Here is a 24,373-nt window from a genome sequence, read left to right as displayed (position 1 = left end):
CAGCTGGACAAGTCAGGACAGATGCTTGGCAGCCAAGCTATGATACAAGGTCAGAAGAAGGTTTTGAAAAATGCGCTTAGTTATTCACGTTAAGGGTGACGTTAATCCTGAGTGAGGTGTTTTGACTCACCCACCTAAACTCAATGTTCATTTTCATTAGGAAGAAAACTCAGGGTTTTTCATTAATTCAAAAGATTTTTATGAGGGGTGGTTTAATGACAATATGAAAAAAGCAGAAGTGTCTGTTTCAGTTAACAAGGAGAACACAGTAACTTAAAGGCTGCCCGTCCACTCCTCTGAAGATGAAGTGGCTATGTCCGCCTTGTCTACATATGCAGATTAAGGTTTTCCATCATTCTGGTCAGGGTGGTGATTTGTATGTGCCATAGTAATCTCTCACTGGAGTAAATGGCACACTTTAGTCATCCAGAATATCTTCATCCAGATTGATGTCTGCCGTATCAATATCCTCTAACTCCAAGTTATCCAAATCAACTTCTAGTTCCAGTAAACTCTGTAGGGAGAGGGAGAGGGTAAATATTACACAGTACTGTGTTACCTGGTTCACAGTCCAGAGCCAAATTTCCTTACTACTGAAAAGAGCAGCATCATTCTACTCTGAAGCCTCCTCTCTTAATCAGGATGCCAAAGATATCTAAACCTCAAAGGCCTGCTCCTGACATTGGGGTAGAGGATGGCTAACCCACCTTTTCTTCTTTCTGAGTAGTTTGGGAGGCCATGATAACTGGGCTAGAAGCAGGTTTCCCATCAGGTTCCTAAAAAATAAGAGGTAAATATGAAGCCAGAGGAACTGGCCCAGAGATGTAAATGTTCCAGCATGCAGAGGAAGCCCAGGATTAGGAAGTGGCAGGTAGCGTTTGAAATCAGCAATGTCAATCATGTTGTCATATGCGGTTCTCTACAGACCTGCTGAGTCGTGGCTTTCCCATAATTTTTTGCCTCTTCCATAATATTTCTCTCTTCATTTGGCTGTTAGAATAAAATGATAAAATGAAATATTCTAAAAATCAAAAATTATGCCCAAATTTAGGACATTAGCTCTTTAAAATGTATGTAGCACATTTTGAAGCTGGACTTGTGAGTCTGTGTCAGCCTGGCACTCTGCCACTCACCAGGACGAGAGGGTACTGCCTGGCTGGCCACAAATCCGTATGTGTCTCCTTCACCCATTCTTCAGCAACAAAGGCTTCTTTTAATCCAGGGAAAAGGTTTTCATACTCTGTGGGGTCAGCAAGGGATTCTGCTGCTTTCTGGTTGACTTTTGAGAGATTCTCCCTCCACAACTTCACTACCCTAATATAAAAGACATCACAGAACCAAACAGATGAAGAACATGGGCCCTGTTTTAGTTGAAACATTTCTCTTTAAACTAAGACCATACCTTGAGACCTGGCTGGGTAAGTAAGTTCGGGCCAGGAAGGCAGCCTCTGGGAGTCTTCCTGTTCTGATCAAGAGCTCTAGGCAAGCATCAAGCCTACAGAATAAAGCAGAGATACTGTTAGAGAAATAAACAGTAATAGCAAATAAAGCTGAAAGTGTGAACCTGTTGCAGAGGCAAAAATCCTCCAGTGCCCCTAACACATTCATTTCTGTTGCTTAGCCTTTTGTCTCAGTGTTGAAACTTTGTGGGTGTGAGGCACAGCAGTGTTCATGACTGCTTTCAGCTTATTTGAATAACTGAGTTTTATGGCAGGTTTGGAAGTGTAGCTCAGTAATGAGCACTTACCTGGTGTACACAAATCCCTGGAGTTGGGTTCCTTTGCATACCTCCATAAAGATGTTTGATGGTGAGGTCTAGGACTTTTTAAGAACTGGCATATACAGCAAGACTAGTAATACTTTTGTAAGGTAAATTGATGTCCATTTGATTTAACTCACATTAACTCTGCTAGACTTAAAAATTCATTATGTTTTCACAGTCGAGCTCAAATAGTCAATAGCATTTTAATCCTATTATCTTTGCACATCAGAACTGCCTGGTGTAGACAGTCCTCTGCTTGCCATTAGGTACCAACTGGAGGAGAAAGCAGCCCCCTAACATTCAGTAAAATCATCTAGGAGTACGTAACTGATAGGCTCTTTGACTCCGAAACACACATTTAATTAACAGCTCAAGCATAAAGATACAAGTCAGAAGTTACCAGAGCATTCCTTGCTGAAGGCCAGTGCCATCAAGGTAGGTAGCACTGTTCTCTGGCTGCCTCTACTATTCACAGCAGCCACCCACCACCAGCTCTGTCCCCAGGATTTGTTTCATGTTCCTCTCAAATACCATTCTCACAGTCAATGGAGAAATACTGCTTACAACTCCTTAAAGTTTTTAGACCCTGAGATAATACTTACTTGCCCTGTAAAAAGTAGCTCATGAATGCCACATTATTTTTGCCATCTCTCTCCGCACCCTCCGCCAGCTTGTTCACCATACTAGCATTTCCAGAGGCAGTGGCCAAGAGCAGCAGACCACCGTAATCCTGGGCATGGTGCAAACACTCCTGGGCTAGGCTGAACTGACATTTACTAATGGCAAGTTCGGCAAGTTGTTTCCACTTCTGCTCCGACTGTAAGAATTTAAGATGAAACATCTTTGGAAATAGCATTTCAACATCAACATCCTGTTACTTTGAATATCACTGTGATGACAATTAGAAGATATGTATACAAGACATATGTATGTGTGTATGTGTGTATCTATATATCTACCTATATATAGATATATATAATTTTTGAGTTGTACTTGGTAAATTATCAAAGGCATGATAAAAATGTGTAATGAGGAAATAAAAATCACAAGTAATTCAAATGATACTTGAATAATTAACTCATTTTCAATTTTTACTTACACAGTGAAACTGAATCTAAAACCATGTAAATGGAATTAAAATGTCATTAGACTACAATTATTTTAACAAGTAAATTAGTAACACTTTTAGGAAGAGTAGAAAATTACATCCTTAAATATTTAATGAATGTGGTCATTTGTAGCTTCTCAGAAATCAAATAAAATGTACATTTAAATGATCTTGACAGCTAATTTTTTGTACAGTCTGAAATTACTTTACTCATGAATGCTATACTTAACCCATAATTTCCAGTACATGTTATATGCAAAGATCTACAAAATGTCAGAACTCTCATTTAAAATCATTGTCTCTTACTAATTTGTAATATGGCAAATTGTTGCCATGGAGACCCAGACAGGAAAAAACTTTTAAACAGAGTATAGAACTGAGAGCACCCCGAATTTAACCCACTAAATTTATCCAAGGATTAACAATGCACTTTTTAGAAAGACCAAAGATTCAACAGTGTCACTGAAATGAATCACTGGTAACAATGTTTCAGCAAAAGCAACACTCCAGTACCTACTAACCCTTCCCTGAGTTATGGAAAAGTCTTAGATTAGAACATACCTCTGCCTCCACTGCTAACTGGTAAGCAATTTTCAACTCTCCAAGTTGAAGAGCAAGCTCAAAACGATGTTCAGGATCTGTGGATACTGTAAGTGCTTGCTGCTTGAAGCCCTATACGTTTTTAAAAAGAAAATGTGTGACTCAGACATTCAGAAGAATGAGAATACATAGTATACACACAACAAATTATTTCTCTCTCAAAAGACCTTACAGACAGAAGACTCCACAGCCATCTATTTCAGTGGACCAAATGGAATCTAACCCCAGTAACCAGATACCCATTAGCATCTGAATATGCTACCAACAATGGAAAATGGGAGCCACTTTTTATCAAATCAAGTTTGCGTTCCCATTTCTTCTTCAAAATGTCTACTTGCACAAATTTTATATTTAGGTCTTTAAGATCATCCTGTAACAAAGATGCTACAGGAATAAATACGTAAATTTAAAAGACTTCTGGGAGAGTGGGATGTGGATCAGAACTAGAGAACTGATGTACATCATATAATTTTGGTCCTGATTAAATACAAAATAAAATATGGCACAGGTAAATTCAGCTGCTGGAAACCTCAGAAGTGAACCATAAATGTCATCTACTCCAAGACTCATAGAGGTTAGTGACAGAAATGGGGAGAGAATGGGAAGCCAAAGGTAAGCCTTCAATATTCCCTTTATCTGTAGGCCATTTAGCCTGTAGTTGGGCTCCGCACTGAGGGGCTGTCATCAGTTAGGCTTTAGTTTGGTTTCGGATTCAGCCTATCAAGTATCCCTCTCTTCTTGTGCTCCATTAGGGCATAAAGTGATAGGACAGGCTTTTAAATTAACTTTGTAGTTACAAAGTTAATTTCTGTAAGACAAAACCATTGATGGGCAATGGGAATGTGGCAGTCAGAAGGAAAGTCAGGTGATTTACTTCTCAGCACACTGAAGGAAAATGCTTAGTGTAGGGTGATCGGAACAGAGAAGCAGGACAACTTTCAGTTCAGCCCAACTGTATCTTCCTGTTGCTGGAATCATGCCACACCGCTTCTCCCATCTACCCACTGGTGCAGTGTAAACACTGGTTCTAAATAATCCAAGTTACTGCTTTTCTTCATTAGCACAGATGGCAGAAAACCCCAGAATAAACAACAGATGTCTGCAACTGATCAGGTAGGGATGGAGCAGAACAGAGGAAGAGGATGGCGTGTCCTTGCTTTTGCTGTATTTCCAGTCTCCACTAAGGTGACACTAACGTAACTTGTGTTTGGGGGCATAAATTCCTAGGGACATACTACAAAAGGAGAGAAAATATGACCAAAATTTAAAGAGAATTTTTGTTGCAAGATTTATTTTTGTGTATGACTGCTTGGCATACATGTATGTATGCATGCCTATATATGTGCCTGGTGCCTATAGAAGCCAGAAGAGAGAACTGAATCCCCCCCCCCCCCCCCCGGAATGGAAGTTTTGGGCAATTGTAAGCTGGTAAGTAGGTTACTGGAACCAGACCTAAGTCCTCTGCAAAAGCTGTGCTTCCTGTGATGTCCCTACTCATAGGCTTCACTTCACATGAACAATCAGTGTATTGCTATGTCCTTGGGCATGAAAACAGAATCAGTACTTCTGGAAATACAAAGGAGTCAAGAAAGAACATGACTTACACATTGCAGAACCTACATTATATGCTGTGAATATGTAACTGGAGTTAAAAAAAGTTGCACAATGCAAAGGCACATTGATAATCATAAATTTTATTAGGAGCATTTAACTACATTTTTAAAGAGTTAAAGCAAGCCAAAAAAAAAAAAAAAAAAAGTCCAGCTCAAGGTTGCTTGTACTGTCTCTGTAACCCTGGCTGGCCTGGAACTCTGGATCTACCTCTGCCTCCCTAGTACTGGAATTAAAGGTGTGTATCACCACTTCCAGCTAGAAATAAAAATATCAAGAACTTTTAAAGGGAGGTGTAAGGAGAAGAGTGATCAAATCAGCACCAACACTGACAGGCACTGAGGGTTCTGAGCCTAAAGAAGTAAGAGTTCAGGCCAAATGTGCTATGAGCTGCCACAGAAACCTGACTTGGTGAGACGTCAGTGGTGAGAAATAGATGACATTCTACAACCTCCTGTCAACATTCTGTCAAATGCTACTTTTAAAAGTAGGCAGGCAAAACTTCTCACCTGTTTTTCCAAAAAGTGTGCAACTCTGGTCCTCTGTTCTTTGGGGATGGTAGGGAGCACCTTATCAGCCATGCTGAAATCCCTTCGCATGACAGCGGTCTGGTATTCCAGGACTGAAACCAACAGGGAGTAGCTAACAATGTTCAATTCTTTATCTCCCAGATAAAGCCTATTGTCTTTTGGAATATATCCCAGAAGATACATTGTCCTGTAAAAAAAAAGAGAAACTTAGAAGTCTAGCACACACACCCCTCTTGCTCAAATCCTTACATTTGATGGATGTGATTTTGGTTACCATCAGAAAATCTCAAACTAATGTGGGGGAAATCACCCTGTCACTGTTAACACAAGTCAACACGCATTTGGTTCATAAAGCACTTTCAAATTTAGGCTGCTTAAGACAAAAGCAAAATGATACTCAGTACCTGTCCAAGTGGGCAATGGTGACGATCTCTCCTCCCACGTAATAGTTTAATCTGTTCACAGAACTTGTGTAAATGAAGCAGTCACCTACCCACAGACCAGTTTTCACAATTTCCTGAATTTCACCAAGAACCTATAAAAAGAAAACAAGACTACTGCAATCTTAGTCAGACAAAAAGCTAGATATGATGAAAGTGATATGGAGTGCAAAGAAAAATCAATTTCGTGAACATTCTTCCTAAGAACTTTTGTATTTCTTTTTCTAAAGCCAGTTTTCAGTGGATATTTAAAGTGTGAAACCTCACTGTTGAGTCCTGACATAAACATAACCAAGAAAGTATTTATCTAAACTGCCCAACACATAAAAGTGGGATGTTAAGTATCTCTCAACAGTGGGTGGTTTGTTTTTCCAGTTTCAGAACTCATTTGAATCATTCTAGTTCAGCAGTCTTAGAACCAAACACCTTCACATTTCCTTGGTGGAGGATAGCAAAGCAAGCCTGAGAATTTCCTAAAAGTCAGAGCACATATTTATTTTAAACATACAGTGGTGGTCTGAATAGGTATGGCCCCCATAAACTCACCTGTCTGACTGCTTGGCCCATGGGTGCTATTGGGTATGGCCTTATTAGAGGAAGCATATCACCAGAGGCTGAGCTTTGAGGTAAGCTCTGCCCAGCAGTGTGAAACCACTAGTCTTTTTCTTTCCTAGCTGCCTTTGGATCAAGATGTAGATTTCTCAGCTTCTCTAAGTACCAGGTCTGCCTGTAGGATGTCATGCTTCCCATCATGATGACAATGGACGGCCAGCCCAAATAAATGTTCTTTTTAAGAGTGGCCTTGATCATGGCCACTAACTAAGACACATGCTTTCAAACTCTGTTTTGGCCAAAATTGTATGTTATCAGAACTTAAAATTTGTTACCCTACCCAAACCTAATTTATACAGAAATGTTAAAAATCAATGTTTTAAGGATACTAAAAACAAAGCCAAAGCTGGACTAAGACACTTACCTCAAAGGCATCTTCAATGCCATCTTCAGTAACTCCCTCATGTGTTTCCTGTGCAGCCAAGACTTTTTCTGACAGATATTTAAGAATAAAAAATGACTCTTCAGTGGCGATGCAGACCAGCTCACCAGAGTCAGACCAGAAGATCTGCAATCCAATAGACAGACAGACAGATGACTGACTGTCTTTCTAAGCAGCCACCCTACATTGTATTCACATTGCTCATTATAGGATAAGTCTCACAGCAAGGCAGTCATTGTGCACTAGCATTTGGTGCACTGTACTTCTACACACATTTGGGAAGGCAGACAGCACAGCACTGTTGTGGAACACCAATGGGAAATGGTGCTGTCATTCAGGAGGGGTGAGCTGCTCCCTGTTCCTTAAACAGTGTTTCTCACTCCTTATTTCCTCTTTCTCCACACACATATGTGCACTTATACATAAAGAAAGAAAAAATAATACCACCAGCCGGTACCTTTGGTGGTTCATGGACCCAATCTCTCTAGACAGACCCAGGACCACAACGAGGTAAAATGCTGTCTAACGGCAACATCCTAACAGTGAAAACGGACACACCAATTGGCAGCTCTAAGTTTGCTACTACAGTGCTCCTAACCGTCATCACATGAAGTATGAAAAGGCCTCCCCACATCAATATTTCCAGTTTCTGTCTTCAACATGTTCATTTTGTTAAAGACATTTAAAATATGAGCTCTGAAATTTGTATCTGTATTCTATACTTATACAAACAGTCATTGATTACTGATTCCAATACATAACTAATATCCTGCGTACTCCTTAGGTAAATAGCACAGTGTTCAGCACAATGGGACCATTCTAGCAGTGTGCAAAGAGCCATTCTTGACATGAAGAACTCATATTTCAAAGATAAACCTCCCAAAAGCAACCACAGAGAAACTCACGTGCTTGGGCTGAATTTCAATTCTGCGGATGAGCTCAGTACTTTCCCAGTCATAGAATGCTAAGCCGTTTACAGACCTGACTCCCAGCAAGAAGCCCCCATAGATACCTTAAAGAGAACACAGGAAGAATCCACTTGAATGTTTTGAGACATTAGAAAGATTCTCAAAGTGTATGATAAACAAACAGCACTCACTTTCAGCTCCAAAATCAGGTTTAAATGATTTTTTTTCCTTAAAGTTCTTAAATATCTTTACAACACTGTTGCTTTCTCTTATTGCATACCTGAGGGACAGGGGAAACAGCATATTAAACACTAAGCCATAGTTCCAATAAATGTTAAAAATATCTTCAAATATTCTGATAAAATATTAATTATTAAAAAATAAAAATATATTTCCACTTGAAAATTCACTGACTTAGTTTTGTCCCAAGATGTAGTGAAAATGTTACTAGACAAATAGTGAATGGGTTTTATGCTATATGTTATCTAAGTTACTAAAGCCTAGAAACCATTTTAGAACCTAGAAATAGCACTGATATCCAAAAGGTGAATGCTTAAATGGTGGTCTATCTATTCAATGGAATACTACTCTGTACATAAAACAACCCCTTATTGGTGCTGGTAAAAATCACAGATGATCTCAAAAGCCAGATCCAAGAATGCATGCCTGTAGTGCTCCATTCATATAAAATATCAAGAGGACTAAGGAAAATCTGACCTATATAGTAACAAAAAGATCAGCATTGGCCTGGACCTGGGGAGTGAGTTGATTGGGGTGGGGGATATTCTGACTGTGATGATGGCTATGAACTGTAAACATTGAAAAGAATTAATGTGACTTCTGCTTTTAATTAGAGCATTTTATGAATATTATAAATTCAGATTGAAATAGGTTAAGAATGAGCAGTAGGAGGCATGCAGAAATTGAATTTTTAAAAAGATGCGTTAAAATTATCAAGGTGATCTGGCATAATCAGCACCTCCCAACTAGTTTATAAAGGGCAGGAGCCCCTTGGAGGCCATGTCTGGGAGGGCTTCCTAAGGGCCTACTTGATGCAGGGCCTACTTTGCCTTAAACCCAAGCATCAAGTTACATCACAGGTTCCATCAAGGATACTGGTCTTGAATCCCCAGCTGATTACATCCACCTGATGAGGCAGCATGGTAATTCAGACAGGGCAAGAGTGGTTTATACTCTGAATGCCTCAACAAAGCAGCTATGGTAGAACTGTCTTTTACCATGAAAAAGTATCAGCCCTATTGCTACCAACACCCTATTTGCAATCAGGGCAAACTGAGCATCATGTATCTTACTCTGAAGAATCGTGGGCCCATGCAAACTCCTGGGCAGACCCAAAGCTCTTGTTCCGCAATGCCATTGCTGTGTAGATGATATACTCTCCATCACCACATACCACAACAAACCTAGAAATGACGGAAGTCAGGGACAATGACAAAGGTATCAGGAAACAGTAATTCATATTTATGATAAAATAAGTCACTAACAAGTACTATGTTACTCTATTATAATTTAAAATGTTAGAGTTATATACTTTGAATATGCTATAAATAAATATTCTAAGAAACAAAACCAAAAGCAATTATCAGTATGAGGTTACTGATGAAAACATTGCAGCAGCCTTCTCTCCCAGTCTCAGAGCCTGGGGATGAGCAAGCACAGCTGGAGATGCCGATGTCTCCAACTATGCAGTAATGCTTGCTGAGCACCACGAGGCTTACACTGTGCTCACAGCATCACAACACAAGAAGCCATTGCTTTTCAGCATGCTTACCTGTGCACCAATGCGAATCATAAAGTGAACAAAAAATTGTATTCAACTGTTATTAAAATGAATAGGACCATTAACCTTTAAATAATGATTAAAAATAGAATGTTACATTGCCAAACATTTTCCCCAGAAGACAAAATACTTCTCTTCAAATTTTTTTTTAGAACATGATAATGTCAGTGATTGGAGGACTCTCAGGTAAAATTAAAACCTTACAGAAAAGATGTCTAAAGCTATTAAATACACACACACACACACACACACACATATGCAATGCCTTTAACTTTCATAAGATATTTAAAAATGGTTATAGGCATCAGTGATTGAGCTTTAATACCAGACTTTGTCATTTATGTCAGTGAATACAGCTTAAGACATCCAGATAGACTGTAAATGATTCTGAAAGCTCTAGAGCAGTGGTTCTTAACCTTTAGGGTCACAATCCCTTTGGGGGACTGAATGACGCTTCCACAGAGGTTGCTTATAAGATATCCTGTGTATCAGATATTTATATTACGATTCATAACAGTCACAAAATTACAGTTATGAAATAGCAATGAAATAATATGGTTGGGGTCAGAACAACATGAAGAACTATACTAAGTTGTCACAGCATTTAGGAGGGTTAAGAACTACTGCTCTAGAGGTTTGAACATCAACTTACTGTTTAGAGAAGTATATGTTCTCTCACATGATTACCATTATTTTATAAATCTTAAGGGAAAACAGAACTGACTATTCAAATTATAGATAAGAAATAGAAGATCCACAATTCCAAACGTTTGCAGAAGACACACTGGAGTTAGTCTTCCATAAGAGCAGTAAGCAGCACATAGCTCCTACTCCTAGGACAGCAGCAGGTTCTAGACGCCCAAGAACACAAATCCTGGGCATCTGAAGAACAAGGAAATAATACTGTGTAACTGAACCACCTTGCATGCCAACTCCATGGACTGAGCTGACAGCTGACACGTGGAGACTGTGGGCCAGGGCACAACTCCAGGAGGCAGACTGGAGATACTGTGCATATGCAAAGTTGCTCCAACATTCACAAGTTTAGAGACTGATGTCACCGACAGCTTACCTCCCGTTAGGATTGTGCTGAATGGTCTGTGGATATATTTCACAACTGCCCATATCCTTTACTGCCAGTGGCAATCTTTCTCCATCTTTAATTTCAGTGTCACCCATTGCTTTTAGGTTGGCCTGCTGAACTTCTGAATGCTTGGCCCAGATTATCTTTCCATTGGCATCCATGGACATGGCAGGTTCCTCCCGACCAAGCTGGAACAATGACAGATAGCTCTTAGTGACTAAAAGGACAACAAAAACCAGAGAACAGACCAATTTCTCCTCACTGAGTCTTATTTCCTTCCTTCCACATTAAACTGTCATTGTCTAATCTTTTCTAGTTAACAACATTAGTGCTAGTTTAACAAAACTGGTGACTTGGAATGGCTCTGCCTATTTCCATCCATTTAAAGAAAGTGCAGTTACCTTAACAATGATGCTCCCTTCATCATAGCCCAGAGCGACATTGTTGGACCCTCTCAGACTGGCCACACACCACACCCTCTCCATTCCGTAATTCAGTGTGCTCTCAAGCCGGTAGGTGCTGGAATGCCAGATTCGCACTGTTCCTAAAAATCAACAATGTGAACATTCCCTTTGGATGTGAACATCCAAAATAACCTACTAGGTGAATGAGCTACTAGAAGTTTTTCTATTTCAATGCAAGTACTTTCTAGCAATTTTATGACATTAAGATCTTTTATTCTTTAGCTGATTTTACAAATCAACAACAACAACAATAACAAAAACTTGCAACTAGAAAACTAGAAGTAGGCAATTAATCTTAATCATAAAATCATAACAAGGTTTCCTGGGTAGAGTGCTTACCACGTGCTACATGTTTGCTGTCATGATTTCGTCTTCTCTCTTGCTATAATCCTATGAGTACACTAGCAAGTTCTTATCTCTTAGTCTACCCAAACCATACATTTGCAAAGTGACAGGGCCTGATTTTGAACCCAGGCCTGTCAAACACTAATGCACAGGCTTTATCAGTTTTTCCCTAGAATATCTGATGCCCCTTTGTTTAAATGATAGAGTCAAAAGGCACTGGAATGGTGATGATGATAAAGCCATTTTATTCTTCTGTATTTTAAGTCTAGAATCCTAATCAAGATATGGAAGCTGCTAGAAACTTCCCACTGCAATGCAGGGCCAGCACTTGATTTAAATAACCAGTGAGCCATGTCAAGCACATACATAACACGGAGTCTGACTTACCGTCTTCTGACCCTGTGATGATGATGGGCAGCTCAGGATGGAAGCTTGCACATGACACATTCTGCGCATGCCCCTCCAGGGTCTGCACACAAGTTTTATTCTGAAATCAAGACATAGAAAGCCACTATGTTCCACTGTTGGGAAACTTGTGTTAGAAGCAAAGGGGGACAAGTGTAAGAAAACCTTAGAGACACAAAGCATAGCAATGTGGGTAATAACTAGGTTTATGACTGTTCTGTGTGGTGAAATGTGTACCACAATTATATCACAACATTCACTGTCGTGCCTGCTTCACTCAGATACAGATGTCTGGTAACAAGGACACTCAGAGATGTGTGGTTTAATATGACAGTGTAAAAACCCTTTTAAACAAACAGTAAGCATGCTTGGATTTTATTTTTAAAATCTTAAATGCATTTGCATTTGTTTTTATAAAGGGGAAAATACTAGGATCATAATTTAGGTGCAAATACTTATGACTTAACCTATGACTCTGTGAAGAGCTCCATCTAAGCCTTGAGGTGCTATGGGAAGCAGTAAAGACCAAGTCTAGCATACAGCAAGGAAGGTTCTAGAAACTGTACCTGATAATCCCATATTTTAACGAGCCGGTCGTCTGCACCTGAAATGAGGTATGGCTTGTCACCACCACTGTAGTAATCAATGCAATTCACACCTTTTTCATGTCCCTCCAGAGTGAAGTTCGGTGATGAAGAGCCCAGCTGCCACACCTTCAGAGAACAGTGGCATTTGCCAGTCAGCACTTTCAGAGGCAGTCCCACCCACTTTTAAGACAAGACATCAAACACCACAGTCCAAGACAGAGTGCACTCAAGGAAATTTGCTGTTGGTCTCTTGTTAATTTTCAGAAAGCAGAATCACTGCTCTCTGAAGATGCCAATTCCTAGGCTTCTCCATGGAGATTATATAGAATTCAGTTGGTGACCCTGTTCCATTTTTTTCAACTTGACACAATACTTATCTGGGAAGAGGGGATTCATGAGAAAATGCCCTCCATCAGACTGGCCTGTACACAACCCTTGGGAGGCATGATGGTGCCACCCCTGGGCATGTGAACCTGGACGGTATAAGAAAGCAGGCTGAGCAAATCATGAACAGCAAGCCAATAAATGTTGTTCTTCCATAGCTCTGCTTCCATTTGCCTCCAGGTTCCTGCCTTGAGCTCCTAACCCAGCGTCCTTGGCCGATCGACACTATAAGCTGTAAGGGAAGAAGCCCTTCCTTGTCAAATTGCTGTTGGTCAGTGTTTTATCATAGCAACAGAAAGCAAACTAAGAAAACTACAGGTGAAGTGCAGGAATCAACAACACTCTGAAAAACTCTACTTTAGAGTAAGTACTGGTTTGATGGGAGATTTAGTGATTAGTAACTTCTCAGGGAGAGAACTACAAGCCGATATTCCCAATATCTGGGAAGATGAGAAAAATCAAAAATGTGAGACCAGTGTAGGATACACAGTAAATCCTAGGCCACCTTAGCATACATTATAGACCCTGACTCAAAAAAACAGGTAAACTTAATGTAGTAAAGAAGTTAAAACTAATGTTTTATATCAAAAGCTAGGGCAATGCAACAAACAGTAACAAAGTCAGGTTAAAAACCTGAAGATCTTTAAACACAAAATGGTTTATATGAGTTAATTTACTAAAAATATTATACACATGTAAGCAAATGTATAAGCAAAATTAATGTGATTTGAAATTTATTTTAGGTCACTGTACTAAGATATAGAATGAAGAAAATCTGACTGTAGTCACGGAAACATATACTCGGTATCCAGTACAGCCAAAGCACTGTGCTACTCTCCAGACACAGTTCCTATCCCAAATATCCAGTATATAATGGGGATAAATGATTCAAATTACATGAATTATGACTCAATGTAAAGACTGTTAATAGAAACAAAGCTAAAGCGAATGGCACACACTCTGTCTAAAGCCATTAAGAGCTAGACTGGAATTTCTCAGAATGACTATTTGTGCTAACCCTTAGAGAGCTATGAAGATGCTCAGAGAAAAATAAATGCAAATCAGAAATGAAAAGACAGACAGTCAGGGGGAAGAAATGAAGACAATGCTCTGTGAACACTCACAGCACTTCTAGAAGACATCGAGTAGGTCAAAGTTATACTTTGATGGTGTCTGTACTATCAGCCCAGGCTAGCCCTAACCATCCTGTATTTCAAGACATCTGTAATGTATTCTCCAAGAGGAAAATAACCAAACAGACTCTGAAGAAAGGCAGTCCACAGAAAGAGGAAAACAGAGGCAGAATGGGGGGATGGCAGCAGAAAGAACTTAAACGTAAAACAGACCAATGATGAGAAGACAAGAATGACTAAAGGACACACACGAGAGAGAGAGAGAGAGAGAGAGAGAGAGAGAGAGAGAGAGAGAGAGAGAGAGAGAGAGAGAGAGAGAGAGAGAGAACTAGAAACTAGAAACATGGCAATGCAATTGTAGATCCTAGAGTGGAAACCAACATTATACCATGTTGCTTCTGCCTGGCACAGGAGCACAGGAGTAGCTTTCTGGCCAGCCAAAGCAAAGCACCAACAGTGTGGACACGTACCTTGATGGTCCTGTCGAGAGATGCACTGGCAAACTGATTGTTATCTTTGGGGTTTATCACAATCTGCATTACATAATGCGTATGTCCTTCAAACACTTGTGAACAAGACCATTTTTTATCCCAGTCCCAGAGCTTAATAAGCATGTCATCTAGACCAAAAGAAAGCCAAGTCAGTTGTGGTTTGTTTTCATCTCTGTAGTAAGACAGTCTTGGTTTTAAGGCAATAAATGTAGCACAGTTCACACATCCCATTATCTTTGCCATAGAACCAATGCTGAAAAAGACTTTCAAGTCCCCATCTACCCTCAGAGCATACCTAACTACAGAACAGTGGGGACAAAGTGCATACAGACAGCTACTAAAGACATACAAAACACATGACAACTTTTAAATTTTATTTTAAAAAGAACTGTGTTGACCATCTAAGTCTGGCTGAAAAAGCTGACTGTGGAAAGAGGAAAATGTGCCTGATGAGATAAATTGTTTTTACAAAAGTTATTACTTGTTAAATTTAAAAATATTTCAAAGGCTACTACCAACTCAGGGATACCCAGGTAATCGCCCTCCTGCAGGTCTACTGCTTTCCACTATACCAGGGAGCTAGCTAGCTAGTCTGAATATGCAGATAAACCAACAGGGCCTGTGGCAATCAGCCAACAGCTTGCTCATCAGCATACTAATGAGCTCCCCAGATACTGATGCATCTACACCTTCAAATTTTTCATCAGAAATTAGAGCAATTGCAGTATAATCCTATTAAAATACTAAAATACACAGGTGTAGAGTGTCAACAGCACAGTAATGGATTCAAATAGTTTAAGAGATGCTGAGAGAGAGAGCTCCACTTGTAACAGCAGAGATAAAGCACAACATGTCTCCTGGAAAGCAAATCATTCCTCAGTGCATAAGACTAAAGCAGGTTGTCTCTTACCACTGCTTGTGAGAATGAACGGCTGGGTGGGATGAACAGCAATACAACGAATGTAATCCGAGTGTGCTTCAAACATATGCACCCTCTCCAGGGTGTTATAATTAAACACTCTAATCTGCATATCATCCTAGGAATAGAGATTTTAAAGCATCACTATTATGAGATAAACTGTATCAACAACTAAACTGTACTATAGGCTCAAGGCATAACCTCCGACCTTTAGAACATTTCATTTAATTAGCTTAATGAACAAGGCATTACAACTTTGCAGCTGGTATCCATAACACTGACCAATCAGAAGGGAGGGTCTGATAATCAGAACTACTTACTGCTCCTGTCACCACCCAGTTCTTCCTTGCAACAAACTTTGCAGCTCGAACAGGAAGATCACATACTTCAAACGTCTTCACCAGTGTCTTGAAATTTTAACAAGAACAAACACATTAAGCTATGAACAAGTAACTGAAGAATCTTAGTCTGCTGTAATTAAAACATCAGGCTATAACGTATTTCTAGTTAAAAACAAGCAGCTTAACATTAAAGTGTGGGGGGGGGGGGGGAAGGACCAATCAACTTTTCTTTAGTAGATTTGAAAGTCAGAAACTTAGAAGAGAAAGAGATGGTCACAGGACAAATGGCACTCCAAACCCTGGCCTGACCTGCCTCTCCTTTCCGTCATTGCCTTTCGCTCCTGCACCACCGCCAAGCGCTAACTCCATGCTCACTCTTCCTCACTCTTCAAGCAGGACTCACCACCACTGTACAGCTCACACCTACAACAGTTCCTCATTCAGCCACTGTGCAGTTCACTCCACGGTGAATTATCTCTTAGCTTAGTTTCCTTTTTTAAAAACTTGAGCCCATAAACCAGGCATAGTGGCTTGTACATGCCTTTAATCCCAGCACCTGGAGGCAGAGGCAGGCAGATCGCTGTAAATTCAGGGCTAGCCTGCTCTACATAGTAACTTTTACAATAGTCAGGGCTGTATAGTGAGAGCCTGTCTCCAAAAAAATAAAAATAAAAAACTGAACCCATAGAAATGACTCAAACTAGATGTCTTTAGGCTTTTTGGTTTGGTTTGTTTATTTTTATATCTTAGCAACACATTTCCAGAAAAAAATGCTGAGAGTTTGCTTGGTTGTTGTAGTAAGCATAAAAACTAAGAGGTTTAGATGTCTTTTGGGTGTTTAGAATGACTCATCTACATGAATTAAAGGTAGGAATTCAGGAGACCTAGGAAAACCAGAGATGAGCAGATCTCTTTGCTGTCCCATTTTAAATGTCTGCTCTTTAAAATTTTGAAAATTAAGCTATCATTTTTAATGTCTCTTTTTGTACCAAGAAAATCATAATGGAGTACTTCAGGAGTTTACCGCTCACTGTTGAGAGCACCTGGTCTCCCAGGTTAAGACAAAACTGAGTTCCACACAGATACATAGTTGCTCCCAGGTGACTACATGAACAGAGCAAGCTGAGCATGCAGTAGCTAAGACAGCAGAAAAATGTACAAAATCTTTTGAGACATCAACAAATCCAAGGATAAGTGGAGCAGTAAAAGAGGCCAGCTACAGAACCTCCATGACTGAGTACCACATGAGATGCCCTGGTTGGACAAATGGCAAGAAAAGTCAACTTACTCTCCACGAGCAGAAAAGCTGCATTCTCAGACCACAGGAGTGCCACGTCTAAGGATCAACAGCTAACAGAGATGGTTTTTTGTGAGTGAGAAACGACTGCCTAACATTTTATTCCATGTTCTTCATGCAAAGGCCACAACAGTTGTCATCCATTTAGAGTAATAAATGGAGGCTCAGTGTCTAAGACTTGCCAGTAAACTAGCAGCAGGGGTCTTTAAATAATAAAACACTGTTGTTGTTTTAAAACATTGACCGGCTACCTCAAGGAGAGTCCAATACTTCCTTATCTGAAGTGTAAGAACATTTGGACTCACCCAATGCAGAACAGCTGTGTGAGAATGCTGTTCCACTCTCAATACACACGAATGGAAGCTACCTCTTTGCCACTAGTGAGGGAGGGAGAAACAAGCAGAACAGAATCTGTTGCTAATACTACCTACATTGAGGTTGCCATGTTTAAATATCACATATAATATGCCCAGAAGATCTTCTACTACAGGCAACACCCACACAAACCTAGCTCCTAAAAATAAAACACTCCTTCCTACTTTGAGAAGCATCGTCACATATTTAGTGCTGATATTTTATAGCTTTTTTTTTTTTTTTGCTAATGAAGTTCTGTGAAAAATCTTACCTGAGTTTCATGATTCCAAACACACACACTGCCATTGTAAAGACTAGCCAACATCCATGGCTCTGTTGGGTGCAAATCCACACTCTTGACTCGATCAGACCTAGCAGTTAGCTTTCTCTTGATGTCAAGTCGCAGAGGCTAAGGGGAAAAGACAATTGTGGACTAAAATTAAATTCTTAAGCCAAATAAAATATGCTTGAAATGGTGTATTAAGAGGCTTATGGGGGGAAAAAAATCTGTTTTTACTTTCCTAAATTGTGAATAGTTTCAAGTCTAAAGCACCTATGTTAATCACATTTACAAAAATGGGGTATTTTTTATGTTTGTCTTTCAGAGGTGGTGTTCCAATTTTACTTATCCTGACCTCTTTCTTGACACCCTTAAAATTTAAGAGGGCCTCAAGCAATAATGTTTTATATTTATGTAAATTTTTTCAGTTTGATTTTTTAGAAGGCTGCTCTATCTGGCTTTGTCTCCAGTATGTTGTGGTATACTGTTTCGGTTGTTATGTAACAAAACAACCACCATCTGGCATCAAACACATATAGTTAGGAAGTGGAATATATAAGCCATTTTTGGAGAATGGGCTGTTCTGCTTTGATGCTGCCTGAGAAGCGGGGGCTACTTAGAGAACACTTGTGAGATCTGAAGCCTTAGGAGTAACTGTTTACACTTGGCTAAATTAACATCCACTAGTCTATCCCACACTTTGCAGATTTTTAACTCCTGCCTGGTTTTTACAACAGAATACACTGGCCATTTGGGAAATGATGGTTCATTGAGTTATATAGATCCACATAGACGACAAATTTCATTAGCTTTAATCAAAAGCCACATTTATTAATACCACTTCCTACTTTAACTGACAGGTCTTGAAATTCAGTCTCTAAAATTCAAAATTTCATTTGAAAACTAGCATTCTGTCATCAGTAACAGACATGGAAGCTTCTTTCAGGCATAAGGAAATGTCTACTAACTGTATCTGAACAAGCGATTTCTCAGCCATCATTTTTTTCATTTTGATTGTATATTCTCTGTATTTACATTTCAAATGTTATCCCCTTTTCCCCTACTCCCATCCCCCTCACCTTGCTTCCATGAAGGTGCTCCCTCTCCCAACTACCTTCTCCCACCTCAGCGCCTTGGCATTCCCCTACACTAGGAAAGAACCTTCACTGGACCAAAAGCCTCTCCCCACATTGATGCCAGACAATGCTATCCTCTGCTACATATGTAACTAGAGCCATGGGTCTCTCCATGTGGACTCATTGGTCGGTGTTTTAGTCCCTGGAAGCTCTAGAGGGTTTGGTTGGTTGATAATGTTGTTCTTCCCATGGGGTTACAACCCCTTTTTAGCTGCTTCAGTCTTTTCTCTAGCTCCTTCATTGGGGTCCCAGTGTTCAGTCCAATGGTTACCTGCAAGCATCTTCATCTGTATCAGTATGGCTCTGGCAGAGTCTCTGGGGAGGCAATCATATTAGGTTCCTGCCAGTAAGTACTTCTTGGCATCAGCAATAGTGTGTGGGTTTGGTGGCTACATATGGGATGGATCCCCAGGTGAGGCAGCCTCTGGATGATCTTTTTTTTCAATCTCTGCTCCTCTACTTGTATTATCTCCCATGAGTGTTTTGTTCTCCCTTCTAAGAAGGACTGAGGCATCCACATTCTGGCCTTCCTTCTTTTTGAGCTTTATAAGGTCTGTGAATTGTTTCTCGGGTATTCCAAGCTTTTTGGGCTAATATCTGCTTATCAGTGAGTGCATATCATGTGTTTTTTTTTTTTTTTTTTTTTTTTTTTTTTTTTTTTTTTTTTTTTTTTGTGACTGGGTTACCTCACTCAGGATAATAGCTTCTAGTTCCATATTTTTCTAAGAATTCATTGTTTTTAATAGCTTCGTAGTACTCCACTCTGTAAGTACACCACAATTTCTGTATTCATTCCTCTGTTGGACATCTAGGTTCTTTTCAGCTTCTGGCTATTATAAATAAAGCTGCTATGAATATGGTGGAGTATGTGTCCTTGATATATGTTGGTGTGTCTTTTGGGTATATGCCCAGGAATGGTATAGCTGGGTCCTTAGGTAGTACTACGTCCAATTTTCTGAGGAACCGCCAGACTGATTTCCAGAGTGGTTGTACCAGCTTGCAATCCCACTCAGCCATTTCAGGAAAGCTTGCAACCTCAACCTTCATCTCTATTAAAGTGCTTCGTCCAACAGACACATGTTACTCTACAAGGATTTTATGCATCCTTATTTCGTAATACTAGTACAGAATCTTTAGGCGCTGAGATCGACAGCACTAATAACAATTTACTGTCTCATCCACGGCACTCTGACCTAAAACCTGGCTTCTTACAAACAAATGTCTGACAATCAGAATGTTATCAGGTTAAATGTGATGGTGTTTCCCAGAATCCTCTGGGAAAGAGGCCTAGGAGTTCAATGTCAGCCTGAGCTATAAGATAAAACTGTCTCAAAAAAAATGTATCCCAGCACATTCGAGCATCACTGCACCAGCACGGTTACCTTTCATCAGTGCAAATATAAACCCAGCGGGAAGGCCAAGAGCATCTGACTAAAACTGCTCATCTGTGACTTCCTGAAACAGTAAGAGACCTACCTCTAAGGAACTACAGAGACTACTTCTAGAACACCCAGTTTATAGATAGGTAAATAAATTTAAAACATCAACTACATCACAATTTCTTGTCCATGCATTAGTGTTGTACCAGAAAATGTTGTGAAGATAAGTCATTCATAAAGCTGTATTAATCCTAAATCATAATATTAAATGAGCTCTGTAAAAATAATCAGATGAGGAAGGCATTTAAACTGTAGACAGTAGTAATGTCTGATTAATAAGGGTTCACTCATGTTCATAAAGGCCTTCTGAATGTACAGAAACATACTGAAAAATAGAAAAATTTAAACAAAATTAAGCCATAAAATAGCAATAGTTTAAAACTGCCCCCTTTGCAGTCAGATTCCTTATCTGACCCACAGAACAGAATTTGAGTGATTGTGTTCCATTCCAGGGGATGTGCTCACAGAAGAAAAGTTAATTCGTTAGACAATGATGCCCTGGAAGACTTTCTTCCACCCTCTCGTCGGCTCATTTAAAATGCACAACCCCTTCAATAAACCTAATGCACAACCTGAAAGCTCATTTGCCAGGATGAGTCACTGTGCTAGTGTATCTATGCTGTCCCACAGCAATCATGAATTGGACAGAAATTTAAGGTGGCTTCTAAGCACAAAATGATGACCCAGCAGAGGTAATATCCTGAAACAAACACCTAACAAGGCTTTTACTGACCTCTTTTCCTGTCTGTCAAATGTAGGTAGCTGTCTACTTCTACTTGTCTTCAATGTTTGCCTCCCTCTCTTTAGGACCCGCGTTCTCTCTCTTCAGTTCTCTTGAGAATGCCTCCACTGTTGTGTGGTCCTGAACATCTCTAACATACTCAAGACACCATCTTTAAGTCACATGCTAATTTCAGGAAACCTTTTCAATGATTTCTGAATTTTTGCCCCACTAATTACTGACACAGATTTTAACTTCTCCCTCTCATCTTTGAGTCAACAACAAGCAAGAAGCATTACTATGCCAGGAGCCATAGTGGGATCCTCACCATAACACAAGCCACCACATCTAAGTATGGTGTGTGTGTGTGTAATAGGATTATTAGGATAAATCCTAACAACGTTTTTAAATTGAGTTTTCAAAGTGGCCAGGGATCTCTGCTACCTAGTATAGCCACACATACTCCAAAGCAAAGACAGCCATCTAAAAATGTCCATCACTGCAGGCACTGCTCCTGTAGTCACACTCACCATCTCAGTCATGGTTATTTTTTAAAGATATCATACTAGGTCTTAGATGATTAAACTACTCACTCTGCACCCTCAACTCCAGACCTAGTTTAAATGTCTCTGGAACCATTACGCCCCTTCTAATTGGCCTAGCCAGAGAATTCTTCCCCATTTACGGCACAACCCGTACACAGCTCTCCCTGCTTGTGGAGTGGATTATTTCTTCAGGGCAGGATCACTGTTTATTCAGGTCCTTCTCTCCACACCATATTTATTGGGAACAGGGAAAAACAGGTGGTCTAGCTGACACCCACACTCTTGCTACACTCAAGTCTCAGCGGCGGCACTCAAGTCAGACACACGGTAGTAAGTTTAACCTCCCAGTTTTGGCTTGTATAAACAGGGATAGTAGTAACTCTCTTAGCAATCCAAGATTTAAAATCACAGTTCAGTTAGAGCAGAGCAAGGCTTATAGTAACCATCATAAACATTACTCATCATTATCTACAGGCTGCTGTGGCAATCGGTTGGTAAATGTTTGGCAAAATGCAGGAAAATGACTACTCCTAGTAGTGAGCAAATAGATAAATTCATGTCTTGTACTTTTTACTGGAGACGTAAAAATGCAGTCATCCTTTGGTGTCTGCACATGGTTCCCTCCACCAAACCCAACCCCTGCAGTTATTTAAGTGCTCATAATTTACCCATTATTCCTAGTCATCTCTAGACTAGTTGCAACACCAATAGAGGGTCAAAGTTGGTAAAGAGTTGTTGGATACTATCACAAGACAAAAATGACAGCACAAGTTCACACAATAGTTTTCCCCAAATGTCTTCCACCAAAAGCTGATTCGATCTGTGGGTATGGGGACTCACATACATTGAAATAATGAAAGCAAGATTTCACTATTAAAAATATGTCTCAAAATGAAATTAGGCAGATCTAAGGGTCTCCCCCCGCCAAAAAAAAAAAAAAAAAAAAGTCATCCTCTGTGAACACAGAAGTCCCAATCAACATCAGCTAGAAGAAAACGAACTGGGCCGCCAAAGCATTTGAAATTCCACCTCTGACTCCATATACATTTAACTTTTTCCCATCTCTGCTTAAGTTTGCAATTCTGTGTCTGCACACTGGGTTAGCAAACACCACCTCAATGACATAATGAAGTAACTTTGTCAAAGTAGCCTTTGGCGTCCGAATCCTGCCTCTTAGCATTCACTTGCACTACTGGGCTCAGTGCAAATTGCAAGTGCACTGACAGGCACCCTAACTGCCAGGAGAGTCTGCAGCTGCTAAATCACAGGCACCCAATTACACTACCGTATAACCACCACTGAAACCTCCCGGTCTGGCCTTCCTCCCAGGACTCCAACAGGACAGAAGGACTCCGCCAGGCCGCAGCAGCAGCAGCAGCGCAGACCGCTTGTAACTACGGCTCCTAGCCCGGAAGCCCGGGAACCCGCCGTAGCCGGTGGGCTCCGCTCTCTGTCCCATGAGACTCGACCTACCATGGCTACGACTGTCCGAGCCCCAGCCTCTCAAAGGCTCCGGACGACACTGGTACTCGGAAACACACCGACCCGCGGACCAGCGGACCCACTGACGTGGAACTTCCGGGAAGCGGCTCTCGCGATACTCGGAGCGAGTTTCTGCGCCTGCGCAAACTCTCCGTAAGCCTGTCTTTGTGTGTCCCCGCCCCAGTTTCCTAGGTAACGCGATCTTCCGCGTCTCCTGCTGCTGAGCTGGCTGCTTGGTTAGGCTAGGGCGGTGACTAGGAGCGGTCGGGCTGCTCCACCTTCCATCAGGTTCAGAAAGCTAAGAAGATGGAGCGCAGTGCTGGATTCCTGCTGAAGAAGACAGCAGCGGAGGGACCCGGAAACTCCATCCGAACAGCGTGAGCCTCTGACGGAGAAAAGAAAGTTCTAAAATAGTGTACTCCAGTGGGCTCCGGAACGAAAAGATGTGGGCGTGTCTCCCGCCTTCGGTGCTCAGAGGAGCCCTGAAACCTTGTTTCTGGAGCCTCCCGGAGTCAGTTGCATGGTTGCCCTTCAAAGAACATCCGCCGGGTCATTGGTGTGGTTATGTACCTTCAGCTGATTGTACCGCCACATCACACGGAGTCGTTTCCATTTTATTGATTAGGAAAGTATGGCTAGTGGGTTTACTGGCCAGGATGGCATAGTAAGAAGTGTTGTTAGGATCTGGGCTCAGTAGGGATATGCCCTGGGATCCCTGTGCTCTTATCTGCTACGCTAAAGTAAATCTTTAATAAGTTAGATGAATTTCAGAAAATATCACATCCTAGGGATTGCCAAGAAAAGTCCAAATGCATTGTGTACTGATTTCATGCACACACCTTTTAAAAAGATAATGTTATGAAACAAATGGAACTTGCCCTTTGCTTATAAACCTCTGGTGGGAGAAAAGCCTAGGTTTCCAGAAAGCAAGAGTACGGCCTGAGAGAGGTAAGGATGTTTTCAGCAGGAAGTTCCTGGCTCTTGGGAGATTTATGCACCTCAATTTTCCATATACAAAAATTCGGGCAGTTTCTAAAGATCCATTTTTACTATTCTTTCTCAGTAAAGACAACTTTTTTCTCTCAGTAATGAGATGTTACGTGATTGAGATGAATAATCACATAATTAAACACCTTACAGCAACCAACTGCAAAAATTAATTGAGAAATGTTTTAAATGTGAACTATATCCAGTGTGGTAGACTAGCAGAGC

The 24,373-nt window shown here is 40.5% G+C and overlaps 1 protein-coding gene across 1 annotated transcript; it reads right to left on the bottom strand.

Moving 5' to 3' along the window:
* Window positions 1-37: 37 nt before the first annotated feature.
* COPB2 (COPI coat complex subunit beta 2) lies at window positions 38-23,236 on the bottom strand. The gene is made up of 22 exons (XM_080934277.1): window positions 23,153-23,236; window positions 17,830-17,967; window positions 15,887-15,973; window positions 15,558-15,684; window positions 14,627-14,775; window positions 12,619-12,765; window positions 12,035-12,134; window positions 11,240-11,382; window positions 10,827-11,026; window positions 9,267-9,377; window positions 8,145-8,233; window positions 7,951-8,057; window positions 7,028-7,171; window positions 6,016-6,146; window positions 5,591-5,798; window positions 3,432-3,542; window positions 2,365-2,579; window positions 1,403-1,495; window positions 1,134-1,314; window positions 928-990; window positions 708-776; window positions 38-514 (listed from the first exon to the last, which is right to left on the bottom strand). Exons 1-22 carry the CDS (start codon window positions 23,153-23,155, stop codon window positions 419-421), a joined length of 2,712 nt encoding a protein of 903 aa, XP_080790403.1. The 5' UTR covers window positions 23,156-23,236; the 3' UTR covers window positions 38-418.
* Between the last annotated feature and the right edge of the window lie 1,137 nt (window positions 23,237-24,373).

Source organism: Micromys minutus (genome assembly GCF_963924665.1).
Source record: "Micromys minutus genome assembly, chromosome: 21".
Taxonomy (NCBI): Eukaryota; Metazoa; Chordata; class Mammalia; order Rodentia; family Muridae; genus Micromys; species Micromys minutus.
This window is presented reverse-complemented; position numbering and strand designations above follow the sequence as displayed.